General features: G+C 25.7%; 1 protein-coding gene and 1 long non-coding RNA gene across 4 annotated transcripts; one reads left to right on the top strand and one right to left on the bottom strand.

Moving 5' to 3' along the window:
* Nucleotides 1-8,197: 8,197 nt before the first annotated feature.
* On the bottom strand, nucleotides 8,198-16,245 carry LOC111681607 (ribonucleoprotein RB97D). 3 transcript variants are annotated; one of them, XR_002762645.2, is made up of 6 exons: nucleotides 16,052-16,245; nucleotides 15,500-15,744; nucleotides 14,504-14,748; nucleotides 13,426-13,992; nucleotides 12,632-12,877; nucleotides 10,725-11,271 (listed from the first exon to the last, which is right to left on the bottom strand). XR_002762645.2 is itself a non-coding variant. In XM_023443471.2 (5 exons), the coding sequence occupies exons 1-5, from the start codon at nucleotides 16,103-16,105 to the stop codon at nucleotides 8,529-8,531; spliced, it is 1,134 nt and encodes a 377-aa protein (XP_023299239.1). In that variant the 5' UTR covers nucleotides 16,106-16,243; the 3' UTR covers nucleotides 8,198-8,528. The 3 variants fall into 3 exon arrangements, 2 of the variants coding, with proteins under 2 accessions (XP_023299239.1, XP_023299240.1); XM_023443471.2 differs by lacking the exons at nucleotides 10,725-11,271; nucleotides 12,632-12,877 and adding an exon at nucleotides 8,198-8,551 and having other exon boundaries at nucleotides 16,052-16,243; XM_023443472.2 differs by lacking the exon at nucleotides 12,632-12,877 and having other exon boundaries at nucleotides 16,052-16,240.
* LOC124419469 lies at nucleotides 12,792-16,250 on the top strand. Its single transcript, XR_006940628.1, has 3 exons — nucleotides 12,792-13,080; nucleotides 13,163-13,202; nucleotides 16,219-16,250. It is a non-coding gene; the product is annotated as an uncharacterized LOC124419469 (long non-coding RNA).
* The last annotated feature ends 534 nt before the right edge of the window (nucleotides 16,251-16,784 follow it).

Raw genomic sequence — 16,784 nt, 5'->3', positions numbered from 1 at the left:
AAATTTAGCTTCATTTATTTAAACAAAGAAATCTGTTTTTATTGTCTTCTCTTTCTTATTTTTATTAAATGATATTGAAATGAAATTTTTTTATTAAACTTTTTTTTTTTGTAATTTATAAAAAAATAAACAAAAAATACATAAAAATATGATGTAATTAAAATATAACAAGAATTTTTTTTAATTTTAATAAAAAAAATTATATATATTAAAACAAACAAAAACAAAACCAAAATTTTACCCTTCATTTAAAGTTTTTGAAAATAAACAAAACAAATGAAAATATATTTACTCTACAAATAATAAAACAATAAGGATTTGAGAATTTAAAGACGAAATTCTAATTCAGAAGCATAATAAGTTTGTTACTACTCTTAAAATCTTTATCTTTTTAAAGATAGAAAATTTTCATTTTAAAAGTAAATCAAAGAAATTATCATTTTTGTTGGTAGTATATAATGCAGAAATACCAACTAATTTATTCCAGTTTTTTTTTTAAGATATTTCAAATTTATTATTTTGTCAAAAGCCTTTTCAATAAAGCAAATTTGCTTAAGAACAAGTAAATAACATGTACGAATATGCGTTTCACTCGGTAGTAATTTTTGCAAAACCTTAAAAAGCATTAGAAATTTTAATATTTTTTTGTGGGATTAGAATGTGATAGATATAAAACAAATCTAGATTTAAACTTAAATTACTACAGAAAAATATGTACAAATTGCTGGAGTTGAAAAGGGTCTATGACACAATTAAATTACGAAGAGATCCGTTAACTCCACCTCCGGTTAACGTTAAACATGTAGATATTCTGCCTGTGTGAAAACTCAAATTAATCATACGATAATACGATATAACCAGACATTGAGATATTAGAATTGAGAGTCGATATTGTTTTAAGTTCAGAAGTTTATTTTTAAAGCATGTTATGAAAGAAAAACATTTAAATTAAAATGTTTCCATCGAATCGTCATACCCTAAGATTTTCGAGATATCTTAGCGTTTTCCCTTCTAATAGTGCTGTCTATTTTAGCTTCTTCAAACTTCTATCGCATTTTGTTCTTTCATAGAGATATTTAAAGCTAAAGTTTAAAACAACTATTAGTTGAATTTTGTTTTTATTTATTAACTTTAAGCCCAGTTCCGATTATCGTTTAACCTAAAGTTATTCCGCCGTTCAAAATATATTATGTATGAATACTGTTAATTAAAAAAAATACATTGTGATAATGGACGTAAGAATTTTAAATTTTCAAGCAAAATATAATTCTCCTTAACTATTTATTATAATACAGATTGATAGGAGGTTTGTGAGTATAATAATATAGGGCTTGTCCGCAGCATCTGATGCGTAGTACGTTCTCTAATGTATCATATAAATTATAATGTAGAAAAAAGGCAAAACCCGCTGATAGTAATTAGGTATTTTGATTTTAATTAGATTCAAAAATTTCGAATACATATGTTTTAAACTTTAGAATGTGCAGTTTCAAATGACTACAAGGTTTTACTCTAGTAAAACTAGAAAGTCCAAACAAAGTTTAAAACATAATCATTAAAATCAATTCTTAATTTGTACTTAAACAATCGTGTATTATAATAAAGAAATTCTCAAATTCTTTTTCAAAGTTTATTTTTTTGAAGAGTATTTATTATTTTTAACATAATTTTTTAACATTTTGAAATATTTTATATTTTCTGAAATCAATTAAATGATTAAAAAAAAAATGCAATAAATTAAAAGCAAAAGAAAGACTTGTATAACTTAAAAAACAGAAAAAAACTTCGTACATTTATATATTTATTAAAAAAAAGTAATAAAAAATCGAAAAAAATTATAAAATTCATAAAAAAATAACAAAAAATTAACTTAACGGAATTATTGTATTTAAATAGTTTTGTAATTTAAATCATTCATATTTATTAACAAAAATAAAAAAATACCAATGGGTTAACACATAAATTGATGCAAATCGAAATAAAAAACTAATTCGATTATTTTGTATTTGTATCGAATTATCCCCTAACTCCTAATACACACACATAGACACATAAAACAACTTATTAAAACAATTCACATGGTTTCTACGAAGAAACAAAAATTAAATAATTATATTAAAAATAATGAATCCTCAATTACTAAAAACCTTTTCCAATTATAAACCAAAAACAAACAACAATAGAAATTCACAAAAAAAGGTGTGTTGTAGTTGTATTATTGTTAGAAACTTTATTTTTATGTCGCAACATAGAAAAAAGTACATATCGCTCAATTACTACAAGACTGACATAATCCAACAATCTAAATCTTTCATCTAGATTTAACTAATTTTAAATATTTTTATTATGGTCTGAGATCGATTTTAAAAATTAAATTTCAACTTAAATGAGAAACATATGTATTAATCTCTACTATCTAAATCTGATTTAATATTTAAAACTCCATTTTTTAATTAAAAGTTATTAAAATAATATAAAATGGCGTTAAACATTCACAATATTTTTTTTTTTTTGAAATGACTTTTTGGATAATGCAGGTCTTTTAGTAAATGAGCTATAAAAAGTAAAAGTATTATAAATTGTTTTCTCTGATCTTTAAAGTTTTAAACACTGAAAAACATTTTGGATTTTGATAAAAACTATAGTAATCACATTTAAAAAAATCGATATTTCCAAAGCTATAATTTCTATAAAAATTTAAACAACAAAGAGTTGAGCAAAGTGATTTCAAAATTATTACGCAATTTGCTTCTTTAGAAAATGTAAAAAATTGCTAATGAAACTACTACTTTCAGTTTTAACGAAATTTAAAATTTTTTATTTCCAATTAATAACACAGAACCATAAACTGTAAAGATAAACCGTAGTAAAATATTATTTGGTCTTCAATTTAATTTAAATGAAATTTAAAACAAAATATATTAAAAATATATTGACATCGAGAAAATAACTCTTATATATTTTCTTAACAATATTAAATATCCGTAATATATGAACTAATTTTTCAATTTCATATTCGAAGAAAAGTGTGGGTGATAAAGAAAACCAGATACCACAGTACGTCTGGAAATGCATCACACATTCAGTTATGTAATGACAGAAAAAAAAGTATTCCAATCTTTAATGTAAAAAAAAATCCTAAAACACATGAGAATAGCTGAAGTGCTTTTAATTAGTTAGATGTGTTACATCTAACTAAAAGAATCCGAGTTAATATCTAAAAACTCTTCAAACCAAATTCATACAATTTAATACGTTTTAAACCCGTATAAAGAAAACTAGCCCTTCCACACTAGGAAACTTTTTTTGAAATCTTTTAATTTTGCGTGAGAGAGAAAGAATATCATTCATCTCTATCGCGGTACGGAGTTTCCCGTTCTCGGAAACTTGTTTTGTTTTGTTATTCTTCTCATTCGTACAACAACAAATCAATGCAATTTACACGTAGTTGCTAAAACAAAAGTTTCTATGTGTGTACATTAAGGAAACATCAAAAGAGAATTAAGAAAAAGTTTATCAACAAAAGTTTCATAGTGTGGACCAGGTCTAAGTAAATCATTCAGAAATGCAATAAGGAAATATGATGCAAAAAAAAACGTCAAAATTCTATACATAAAAAAACGACTGATATGTTAACCCTTTGACGACCAAACCTTTTTGGTTCAGTTTGATTGTCGATATCTATGGCCTCATAAAAGTTACGATAAGGAAATTCTTCTCCTAGATAACTTCTAAGTCTTATGTATCGTTTCGAAAATAAAGTTGTCAAGATCGGTTTGACAGATTCGCCCTAATTGTTACTTAAACATATATACTAAAATTTTTAAGACAAGTCTATTTGCCTATGGTCGTTAAAGGGTTAAATTAATAGGAATTTATTTTAACTTAGTTACGATCATAATGCAGAATATATACAATAGTAAAGCATTTAAATGAAATGGAATTGCTTCTTCTTTTTCTTTCGACACAAAGTATACAGAGATGTCACTTTTGACATTTGAAAAAGTCTAAAATCAGCTTTTGTTTGATTTTGAAATTGTTGTGTGAGAAAAGGTATATAAAATACAGCTAAAAAAATCATTGAATTCGTTTTGTGCGAAAGAGATGGAAATAGCCTTTTGCTCGTGACGTCTCTGTATACCTTGTGCTTTCGATTCCGTTTTATGTTGGAATACAAATTTTCGATCGTTGTGTAAGTTAATGCCGCCGAAACTTAAACGATTGATTAAATGCGATATCGAACAAAAAGTCTCGAAGTGGGCTCATTTTTTGTTTTATTTCCAGATTTCAGTTAAAAGTATTTAAATTCTTATAACAGCGAAGTCGCTAATAAAGAACAATATTAAATACTTGTAGCTTTCAGATAAATATTTCATGAAATCGACCCTATGATTTTTTCAGAATATGTAACTTTTTTCGAAATAATTTTGATCAAAACTCTTTAATATTAGCTATGATGAAGAATTATGCCTTTATTTTACGACAAATTTATATGTCACAATTTTGAAAAACACAATCATCGGTTAAAGTCCGCCTAAATTTGTTCCGAGTTTAGTCTAACAGCAAGTTAAGCCTAGTTTAACTGATGAGTAAGAAACCCGCCCTTAAAATTAAAAACTGGTTCTCTAACTAGTCGGAATGTGAATTGTCTCGTAACATTTGATAAAATTAAAAAAAGTTAATATTGAAAACTTACTTTCTTACACAGTTATATACAATTTCAATATACATACATTTTTACTAATTTTGTTAAACAAGCTACCACCACTCAAGAATGTAGTTCATTAAAAGCAAAAAATAAAAAAAATAAACTAAAAAATCATTTAAATTAAGCTAAAATAAACAAAAGAAAAAACTACTAAACATAAAAAAATAAAAAAGCTAAAATAATAAATATTAACATTAAAATAAATATTTTTTATTTAATTAACAAAACTTAGATTTAGTTTAACAAAAGTAAAACAGTTAATTATAAAATTAAAAAAAAAAAACGTAAAAACTTTAAGTAAGCAGCAGGTTGATACATAAATTATAAAATTAAATATTTGTAACAAATTTAAATTAAAAACTAAAAATATTAACAACATAAAAAAAACACAAGAATTTAAAGTTCAAAACTAAAAATAAATAAAAAAATAAAAAACAATTTGTGTTAAGGTAAATTAAAAAAAAAAAACGGATTATTAAGTAAGACTTTTAAAACATGACACGAAATCTTGTCTAGTTTTCACGTTATTGAATTCTAGGTAAAATTTCGTCCATGTAAGAAAAATATTTTTTATTAAAATATTAATTACTTTTTCAACGTGTGCGTTTTTATGTATTTTTTTATAATTTCTCTAAAATTATAAAATTTTTGTTTATTATTTTTGAGTTCTTATAAAAATATCTATTTATACAATATAATTAATAAAAAAAATTCAACATAAATTTAAAATATAAGTAATATACATAAAACAAATATTTATGGAAAAGAAACGAATAATAAAAACAATAATTATTTAAAAGTAATTTTTTATTGGTTTCTCATTTTTGGAATAAGTTGGAGGGTTATGAAAATTTAGTATTGACAGTTTAAATTCAGAGAATAACTCCTTATATAATTATTTAATGCACTGTTTATACACTCTCCTCTAAAAAATAGAAGAGTATGGGCCTGTTCGCAAATGTTAGGAAACGTTTGTAAATAAAAAATACAGAAATATATTATACACAAAAAGTATTTTTATATTTTAATTTCTTTCATGAACATTAATTTACTACATTTTAATTGAAACTAAATGTTTATATGCACATCAGTTTATTTGTGTCAGTTTTAATTTTTTGGCAGTAAATCAAACCCCAGGCACAAAAAAGTATACCTTTCCAAAGGACTGAGCAGAGCTGAAGCAAAAATTCTACATAAATATTAAAAAACAACCGCTTTTTGTTCTAGTTGTGATGTTGTAATAGCGCAAGGCAGCATTTTGTGGACATTTAAGTCAAATTTTAATAGCCCTATAATTATAAAGTTCATGAGGGTCTTCAAGGCTAAAATAGAACTTGGTTTTACAGCTTTTTGATGAGATACGAGTATATTAAATATAATTATAAACGTAAAAGCCCTATTCGGCAGGTCCAGTTGTATGGGGGATAGGTGAAATAATAGATCGATGGTAATAATTTTCAATAGGTACCATAAAAGATCATGTGCCAAATTTCATTGTATTATCTCCAAAATCGTGACCCGTAGTTTGATTACACGGTTTACAAGCCTTAATCTTGGGTTCAGTTGTATGGGGGATATGTGAAATAAAAACTCGATCTGAACCATTTTGAATAGGCTTCGGCTCTGGGACAATAGATCATGTACCAAATTTATTGAATTATCTTCAAAATTGCAACCTGTAGTTTGATTACGAGGTTTACATGGACGGACAGACTCAGAAAATTATTCTGAACCAATTGGTATACTTTAAGGTGGATATAGGAGCAATATTATTGTCCCCACTAAAGTCGTTTAGGAAATAACTAAGGGAAATATCTTCAAATGTTTACAATTCTATAATTAATGACTTTAGGGTAAAAATATCTTAGGGATATTTGAAGTCAACATATAGGATTTTCAGACGACACAACAAATTTTATAAAGATATGTTCTTTATCAATGTCTCAAACATTGGAAAAAACATTATTTTTATTTAAAACGCCCGATATTTCGAAAACATAAAGTGATAACCAGATTGTGATTCAGCATACCTTAATCCATTAAAAAAGTATACTTAAGACCTGGGTTAAAAATGAACGAGATATATTAACAGCATCTGTTTTTTGAATCAAAAAACAATTTGTTCGCCTTTAAAAACCCATTTATTAAATATACATATTACACACACCCAGAAAAACTTACATTAAAAAGTAATGAGTAAAAATTCAAATAAAACCTCTTGTCATTACCTCTTCTTTAGCATTTCAACTCATTATTTTAATACGGTGTTGTCATTGGAGGCAAGTTCTTCTACACTCGCTTACAAATAGGGAGTTAAAGAAGTATATTTTGCTTATAAAGAAGTTGTTGAGTAAGTTGTTTAGTTTTTAATAATAAGTGTTCTGCTCACTACACCACTGCTTAGCTATTTTATTGCGCGGTTTTCAGATACAAAGAAGTTGTTGAGTAAGTTGTTATGTTTTTAATAATAAGTTAAGTGTTCTGCTCACTGCACCACTGCTTAGCTATTTTATTGCGCGGTTTTCAGATACAAAGTTAATGTTGTTTTCTTTTTTCTAAAACACAATGACAAAGCTGAAAATAAAGTACTTCTATTTCAGATTAAAAGAAGCTCATTACTCGAGAACTTCAAAGTAATGCAGACGGTAAGTAATTAGTCATTGAAATGTAAGGAGTAATGGAATTACAACCCATTGATGATAAATTTTCCGCAAATATTTTTTGCTGGTTTTAAGTGGATAAAATCGGTTCAGTCGTAAACAATTTTAATACTGAATGTCCGTCCTATATTTTTTGTCATGTCAAGACTGATATAATTCAAATTGGTTTTTTTTCAACTGAGCACTAGAAAATATGCGTCATATTACATTGCTTTCTACAGTTTTATGTAATTTGAAAAATGTCAAATTTTTTGCGGTGAATCAAGTTTTCACTTATATTTAATAAATAAATATTTTCTATCAGATAAGTAATCAGTCTAAAATCCAGCGATCTGTTGGAAAATTATTTAAAGAGTAGTAAAATGTCAACGATGTTTTATGTAAAACAAAGTTTTCCTAATTTATGCCGGTCTTGTAGTGAATTTACATAAAGAATTTAGATAAAAAAATCTCCTTAAATTAATATAAATGTTTCTTTTCGGAAGAACTTGCCGAAACACTTAAGCTAACACTTGATTTAGTAAATAGGCAGAACATTTTTCCTGTCTCTTCTGTAAACCGAATTCTAGTAAATTTCTCGTTTAAAAACGAATTCTCATTATTTTTCTCGTTTTCAAATTTAAATTTTAAACTCTTTTTCATTTAAAATATGTATATTTTTCTGAATTTTAAGTTCAAATAAAAATTCCATTTACAAAACACCAAATTCGGTTTTAGAAGCTCCTCAAGTTTGAAACAGAACAGACATGATTATTTTACTTTTAAACTTAATTTACATACATATTAATAAACAACTAATATTTCTTTTGTAAATAAAACACAATTTAAATTTTCATTAATTTTTTTTATTTCATTATAGTAAAAAAAACAAAAAAAAAAATTAAAATAAGAGGTAGTAGTAGTGTAAATTAAAAATAATTTCAAAACAACAGACTAGAAAGTACTGCAAACAATAATAATTCAAAACTTACCCATCACACATATACGAAAAGCCCACAGCCCTTTTAAAGCAGTTCTTTAACATACAGCGCACCATTTCGTTCATGGGCAAAATATGCTTTTGTTTTTTTGTGTTTACAGAACAACAATATTTTGTGAAACCTCTTTATCAAGCAAGCAGCGGCAACTGCCACGCATTATGTACGTTAACGAGAAATTTGTCATGTTTGTATTTGGATTGTTGCTTGAAAGAAAATATTGAAATAATTCAAGTTTTAAAATTAAAAATCATATTTCAGATTCAAGTTAATTTGCAACAAATTTTCTAAAAATATTTATAAAATTTTTTTTCTTCTAAAGTATAACGTATATAATAAGTATGTATATGTGGCATATATATAAAAAATATACATATGTATATATTTAAAGTATATAAGGAAAAAATTATGATTTATGTATAAAAGAAGTAAAGTTTGTGTTTTAGATTAGTTAAAGGATTTCGTAAAAAAAAGAGAACAAATAACACAAATACAAGGAATGTTAAATTTTTGTAGTTTTTTTTTTTTTTTTTTTAAAACGGTGCGTAAAGCGTTAGTGTTATTATATAATAATTTTGGAAACAAGTATAAAAAGTACTCTTTTGTTTTTTAGATTTTAAATTTAAAATTAGCAAATAGTTAAATAATTTTTTTTTTTAAAACTATAATTATTTAACTTAAAAATATTAAGAGATTATAAATATTTTAATTAAACAAATTTGAAAGTAATAGAATATACGTTATACATTAAATTGTTGTCATGAGATTATTTCCATTCTTTAAAATTTAATTTAAATAATATAAACATAATTTAAATTCTGTATTATATAATAGATTGGCAATTAAGTTTTTAAAAAGAAGCCTAATTGTTGCAGGCGTTTTTTTTAATTGTTTAGAACATATTTGCTTCGGCGTTTAAACAAAAATTAAGATAATCACATAATTAATTTACGGCCACTATGCTTTAATATAAAACTGTTCTTCGATTGATTTGTTTTTTTTTTTAACTATTTTTATTTTAGTCATATTGTTTTTTTTTAAGCATTTCTTTCAATTGATGTGTTTTTATTTCTTAAGATTTTATTCAAACAGCACTTTAGAAAAATATTTGATTAATATGTTTTTTAAGACAATTAATGTTCGAAGTTTAAATACAATTTGATCATAGAGAAAATTTTCTTTAGTAAACTTTTCGATAAATTTGTTCATTGTTCAGTTTTTTTTTCGAAAACTTTTTAATCACTCCCATTATGTAAGTCGTTGTAGACACCAAGTTAACGTAGACATCAATTTTGAATCGTCGTTGTGTCGCCTCAATCATGGGTTTACCACGTACTAAAAACAGATTTCTTTAACTTTCTAATCAAATTGACATTTCGTTCAATATTTTCTTTATAAAAATTTTTATATCGACTTATTTTTGTCTATTCTATAAAGATTTGATCTCACTGTTGAAAAATCCATTTGCAAGATTTAAGGAATTTTAGAATTAAAAGAAATATTTCTTTGAATCAATGTTAACATGCAACCTATTACAATTTCTGAAGTTAATATGCAACAAATAATTTAAAATCTTTAGAATAACTTATTGCCAAGTAATTATATAATAAGAATCTAAAATTTATATATAAATACACATTTATATAAAAAAGACGTGAAAGAAAAGATGCATATATATACTCTGTACGTATGTATGTATACATAATATGTACATATATTTATAACTTATTTCAATATTTCCAAACAAGTAGTTGTAGGTAAGTAGTAAGTACTGTAATAAAATACATATAAAATTATGTATAGAAATAGTTAATAATGTAAAATACAAATACGCACATATAAAAAAACAAATTGAACACAAAAGAAAAAAAACAAAAAGTAAAAATAACAACCATAAATATTCCATTAAAATCATATACATTAATAATAATTATTATTTATATTTATATTTTATTTAATTCATAATTTATACATTATAATTATTGTTCTTGAAATGTTGGGGTAAAAAAAATGATTGATTTTATATTAAATAACTTTCTTGGAAACACAATTATGCAAAATGTGTGTGTGTAGGGTATGAAAATATAGAAAGTAAAAAAACAAAACATAAAAGTGTGGTAATAAAATTTAAAAAAAAAAGTAATTCACGAATGTAATTTTCACATACTTATGTATGCATTTGGTATGTATGTAAAATAGTTATTTTGTTGGGCAAAAAAAATAAAACAAAAAATCCAGTTTAAATTTAAAAAAATTTAAATAAATATTGAAAAAATAGACTTATTTTCTATATTGAAAAAATATATGTAATATACAATATAAAATGAAAATTGCTCTTTTTTTGCTTTTACTTCTTTCTTCTTTTTCCTCTGTCCTTTCTTTAAAATGTTGTGTTTGTTGTATGCTTTTCCGGTTCATCAGTAGCAAACAGTGGCGTTGAATTTATTTTCTCCCGCAAAAGAGGAACTTTTTTTAAAGAATACTTCTCATATATAGATAGATATGGTAGGTAGTTGTTGTTCTTGTTGTTTGTAATTAAGAGTAGTTTTTAGGTAGATTGGCAACAATTGTTTATGGTTTTATCGTTGTTTTTTTGTTGTTGTTGTAGTTTAAAAGTGGTTTTTTTATAATTATATAGTATATAATATATTGGTGATGATTAAAAGTATTTATATGTATATATTTTTAAATAAATATATAATTCATAGATTTGTCCTTTATAGTAATTTCATTCTCAGCAAATAGTTTTTGTTTTATTATGTAAAATTATTTTTAAGTTTTTTTTTTTTTTTAATTTTCTGTGTTATCTATCTCACTCACTCAGATGTTCTTAATTATGAGACCTTTTAATCTTGTTTTTTTTAATACATTCTTAAATAAGTGTTATATTTATAAATATATTTAGAGAGAGAAACATCTTAATTGCCTAAATAAAAAATAAAGAAAGATATAAATAGTATAATAAATAAAGCAATATAAATGATTAATAAATATTAATAGATAAATATATAAATTGTAGATAGATAAATTAAATATAAATATATTTTATTTATACTATTATAGATTGTTTTATAAGAAAATACGTGTATCATTAAAACTTTATAAATCGTTGTTGATTGTCAGGTGTTATTACAAAACGAGTAAAATGCTATTGCAAGATTATATAAAAAAACTATGAATTGTGTCATTGACAAGTTGAAGTTCATTGCAATAGTTTGTACTATTGACTTAAGAAAACTATTCTTTAGATAACGTTTGTGATCGATTTGTGAAATTAAAAATCATTCGCATATAAGTTAATTTCTTTTTGTTTTTTTTTTAGAAATTCATTGATCAAGATAATTTCATTTAGGATTTTAGTAAACGTGTCTTTAGATTTTTCCATCACTAACATTTGTAACAGTAATTATATTCTGTGAAAACTTTTCAAAAACTAAAAAAAAAATTTAATTTAATCTGATTTTTGCCAAAAAGTGTTTGTTGTTAAGAATCAAATTTGTTTGAAACTTTTTATTTAATTAGTTTTTGTTATAAAGATATTTTGTTTAAATAGTTTTCTTTGGAAAAATGTATGTAAGTTCTCTTTTTTAATATTTTATCAGTAATCATCATTCATGGCAAATTACTTAAAAATGAAATGGTCGAATAAGATTTTTGCTATAAAACTTTTCGTTTATCAATTATTTTTTAAAAAATATTCTTTCAATGAATGTTATTTTGAAAAAAAAAGAAAAAAAAACATTTGTTATTCTTCTTCCTTTAAATCATAAAGCATTGCTAGATTTTTTATAATGAAATGATTTTTGGTCAACCTATTACAAACTGTTATTCCAATTAAAACTCTAAAAAATCTCATAATAACCACAATAAATAAAAAAAAATACTTCCATTAGTCATTACGGTGTTAAATATAACAAATTAAGAAGTTTAAGATGATACTAAAAAGTTATATAAGTACATTGACATCGGCAATTATAATTTGTTTTATAAACTGCTTAGAACAGTGAAAATAAAGGCAATGAAATTAATATTTATTCTTAAATAAAAATATTTACTTAATTTATAGGAATAAAGTCCACATTGAAAATATGATATTGATGTTCTACTACCTATATAATATGTTCTTATCAAGCCTAGGAGTATTCTTAGTATAGATCAATAAATAATAATTTAATAAATAATTTAAATATTATTAAATATCGGTATAGTAGTACACCAATTATGTAAACATACATATTAAAAATATCAATTTCATTATGTTTTTATAAAGTGTTTAAAAAACGTACCTGTGTGTAATATAAGGTGTTTTTAAATTTTACATTTTTAATCTTTTGCAAACTTAAGTTCATGCATGGGGAATGTATGGATGAATGAATGTTTTTTATAGTTTTTTTTTAGTTTATAGACATTTTTAAAAAGTCTAGAACGTAAATTTGATTTCTTCATAACTTGAATAAGATATTAATACTGTATACGTGGCTTTTTTGCTAAATTAGTCATGGAATTATTTATAGGCGAAACCACATGCGAGCCTAGGATTAAATAAAATAAAAAAAGGAAAATACAATTGACAAACTTTTTTGAAAAGCGATAGTTTTAAAGCCAATTGTTACTATAACGAGAAATACTTTCATATGTAATATTGAATATGTCTAGCTAACAATGTACAAGAACTACTAAATTATTATCTACCTATCAAGTCAATATTAAAAAAAATATAACACAATAAACAACAGTACGTACAATCAAGTGTGGATTAAATTTATCTATAAATACAAATAGTATTATTTATGATAAACAATTTTTTGTTTTGTTAGAACACCAAAATAACAGAACGTTTTATAAGAACAAAAGCAGGTATGTATTATTATATAAAAAAATACTTTCATAAAGTTTGACGACACATTTACTTATAGAGTATGTTGGATATGAAAAAAGTAGGAAATATTAATGAAACGCTTAAACAGTTAATAAACTAATAGTATAGAAAAGTTTCTTTATATTCAAAATCAGATGAAAAACAAAATTAAGAAAGAGAGGAAGAACATTGAAAGATATTAGTTTTTTTCTTAATGCTTACCATACGTTGGTGCTGCTGCAACACTATATGGATTCATACGATTGCCCTGCAAACTACCAGCCTTCTGTGGACCACCATTATAAGTCTGTTGATAACTGCCAAAGTTTTGCGCCGTGTTTGTTGGGGATGCTGCCGCTGTATTCCAACCATTAGCCGCAGGTACGGCTGCTGGAGCTACAGGAACTGCAGCAGGTGCAGCGTAACCATTTTGACCCCAACTTGCCTGTGGTGCAGCATACGTTGTGGCATTCCATTGGGGTTGAGCAGCAGTTTGTGGTGGAGCAGCATAGGCTCCATAGGCGGCTGGCTGTTGATAAGCTGCTTGTGGTGCTTGAGCATAACCTGTTCCCCAGCCATTATAGTTGGGAGCGGGGGCATAACCATAGGCGGCTTGTTGATTGTAAGCCGCTGCTGGCTGTTGATAGCCACCTGGCGCCGCTTGTACTGCGGAAATCATGCCAATTGGAGCACCTTGTTGCTGAGCAGCTAATTTTTTAGCCTGTTCCTGTTTGTAGTTTGATTTTTTGACATCTACGAGAACATATTTGATTGTGTGATTTTTAAATACTGGAAAAGAAAAAAATGTGTTAAAAATTAGTTAATATTATTGTAGTTACACTCAAAAAACGTTGTTGATGCACATATCTCATTGACTACAAGTCCGGAAAATTTGGAAAATTTAAACAGATTCAAATAGTAGAGATTAATAAGTTTATTTTCTAAATTAAAATTTCGTTTCTGTTCATATTCGTGTAAACATGAGTTTTAGAGTTGATATGAAACTTTTTTATTTCGAAAACTGGAATTTTTATTAATATGTACCTATAAAATTTTTGAAAAAAATAGGTTTTAGATAAAGCTACGTACTATCTAACAAAAAATTATTTAGTCATAAAAAAAATTATTTGAAGCATAAATTTAGATCTATTTTAAAAAATATTTAAAATTTTACAATTCATATCAACTTTAACAAAAGGCTTAGTTACGCACTGTAAATATTTGATAAATGATAAGTTCGTATCACGTTATGTGTGTTGTCTTTAAAAGTAAAAAAATAACTAATATCTTGTATACTTACATACTGCTTTGTCGACTGAATCATAATCATCAAATTCAACAAATGCAAAACCACGCTTACGTCCCGTATTCTTGTCTGTCAATATTTTAACGCCTAATATATTGCCAAATTGTTGAAAATGTTCTTTCAGACATTGTTCATCGTGATACTCCTTAAGGCCACCAACAAATACCTTTTTAACGGAAGAATTTGCTTCTGTGGAACCAACTTCTGGTCGTGGCAAGGCACGTTTTGAGTCGACGGTTCTGAAAGGGAAATATTAGATATAAATTGTAAAATAGGTAAGCAAGTACTATTTTTCGAAAGTAAAAATTAAACTTAACTTTGGCTATAAATGTATAGTCTAATAGAAATAAAATTAAGGAATTTATTTAAATGGTACTCAAAAGCTGTAACTAATTAAAAATTAATGACGTTTCTCAATTTATTGCTATGTACAGTTACATATGTATGTATATACATATATCAATTACACAGCTATTTTGAGTTCTAGGTGAAATATTTATTATTTTCTATTAGTTTTAGTGGTACATCATGTAATATTTTATCATCAAAAGTGCATTAAATGGTCAAAGGGACATAAAAAATTGGTAAAGGCATGATTCTTATTCAAATAACTGATTTATAATATGTATAGAATATTTTCGTCAAAAATGTTCTGGACATTTGTAGAGAGTAACAAAAAGATGTTAAATGATTCTCTCAGAATCTTTGCTATTTTAAGTAAAAATAAATTTTGAAATTAAATATAAAAAAATCTAAATGATTTTATAAACTGTGACCTTTGCCAAAAAAAAATAACCTCTTGATTTCAAGTTAAAAAAGCTAATATATACGCGTGTACATAGAAAAACATAAAAAAACATCTTTATTGTTTAAAACTGTAGAGTCAGTCATAAACATTTGATTAACGCACACATATACAAGAGAAAGTTTCACTAAATATATAAAAAACACTAAAATTTCAAACAAAACGAAAATAAAAAGAATACATACTTTCCATCAACAACATGAGGTCGGGATTCTTGTGCTCTGTCAACCATGGTGGAATCCTTGAACGTAATGAAACCAAATCCTCGTGAACGTTTTGTTGTCGGATCACGCATAATGATCACATCAATGACCTCACCAAATTGACTATAAAAAGCGCGCACAGACTCTTCCGTTGAATTGGGTGATAAACCGCCCAAAAACATTTTACGCAAATGGTCATCTGCAGGTGGTTTAGTCTGGCTGTGGAGCTACACAAAAAAAAAAAAAAAACAAAAAAAGCGAACAAAGAAAATAACATTATTCTTTATTAATTCCGTCTTCTTCTTAATAACTGTATTCGTCATCGTGTATGGGAGGGGGTTTATGTGAGTGAGGGACTGATTGATTGCTGCTGCGGCGACCGCCACCACAGCAATCACATATTACAAACATACAAAATATAATTAAATCAAAAAAGTACAAGTTTTGTTTTATGACGATGATGATTTCACCATGTTTCCTTTCTAATATCGTGTAATTTTTTGTTTTATTGGATTAATTTATTGTTTTACATACCTGGCCATTTTCTTTTGCAGGATTGGAATTACTTTGAATTTCTTGTTTAATCATTTTGTTTTCAATTTTAGTTTAATGTTTTATTGGTTAAAATATTTATAAATTTATTCCTTTCACTATAAAAAAAAATGTGTATACCTCTAACGCCGATAATTTTTTATTTTAAGTGCATGTGTATACTTCTAAGCAGAGGTCGGCGCCAACGAACATGAACGACGTCTCACTCTAAAAATCTCGGTGGCGGCATCGACTAGGATCTATGCCGGCTAAATTTTCAGCGGCGTTTTAAACTTTCAACGATTTATACTTTTTGACTCGAAAATTTATGGCGGCATGGCATATTAACACGATTTTCCAAGTTTGCCACAAGTGTAAACAGTGTACGGCAATATAACGAATATTAAAGTTAACAACGGTTTACTGCACACTTTTTCCATATAAAAACAGGTTTTAACAACCATTGTTAACTTAATAATCTTTTTTGCATAAGGCGGTTAAAATATATATGTTTCTGAACCACTGTACAACACTTTCAATAAAGATTATTTGGCATTGTTGCAGCCATGCACCATGTACTTCAACTTTAAACAGTTTTATGCCCGCCATATTAAAATAAGAAAACTTGCTTAAATTAAACAAAATATAACGAAATTTTCAAGATCTGTTTAAAAGTTTTCGGCAGCGGCTCTATTATTTAACTCCCGGGGCTCTTGAAAAATGTTATATTCGACCC

This window comes from Lucilia cuprina, chromosome 4 (assembly GCF_022045245.1).
Source record: "Lucilia cuprina isolate Lc7/37 chromosome 4, ASM2204524v1, whole genome shotgun sequence".
Taxonomy (NCBI): domain Eukaryota; kingdom Metazoa; phylum Arthropoda; class Insecta; order Diptera; family Calliphoridae; genus Lucilia; species Lucilia cuprina.
The sequence above is the reverse complement of the archived record's forward strand: the minus strand, read 5'-3'. Positions and strand labels throughout refer to the sequence as shown.

Coding starts and splice junctions, on each gene's coding strand:
- LOC111681607 (XM_023443471.2), bottom strand. CDS start 16,105: ATGATTAAACAAGAAATTCAAAGTAATTCCAATCCTGCAAAAGAAAAT. Junction 13,993..14,503: donor TTCAGTCGACAAAGCAGTAT/GTAAGTATACAA, acceptor TTTCTTTTCCAG/TATTTAAAAATCACACAATC. Junction 8,552..13,425: donor TGCAGCAGCACCAACGTATG/GTAAGCATTAAG, acceptor TTTTCTTTCAAG/CAACAATCCAAATACAAACA.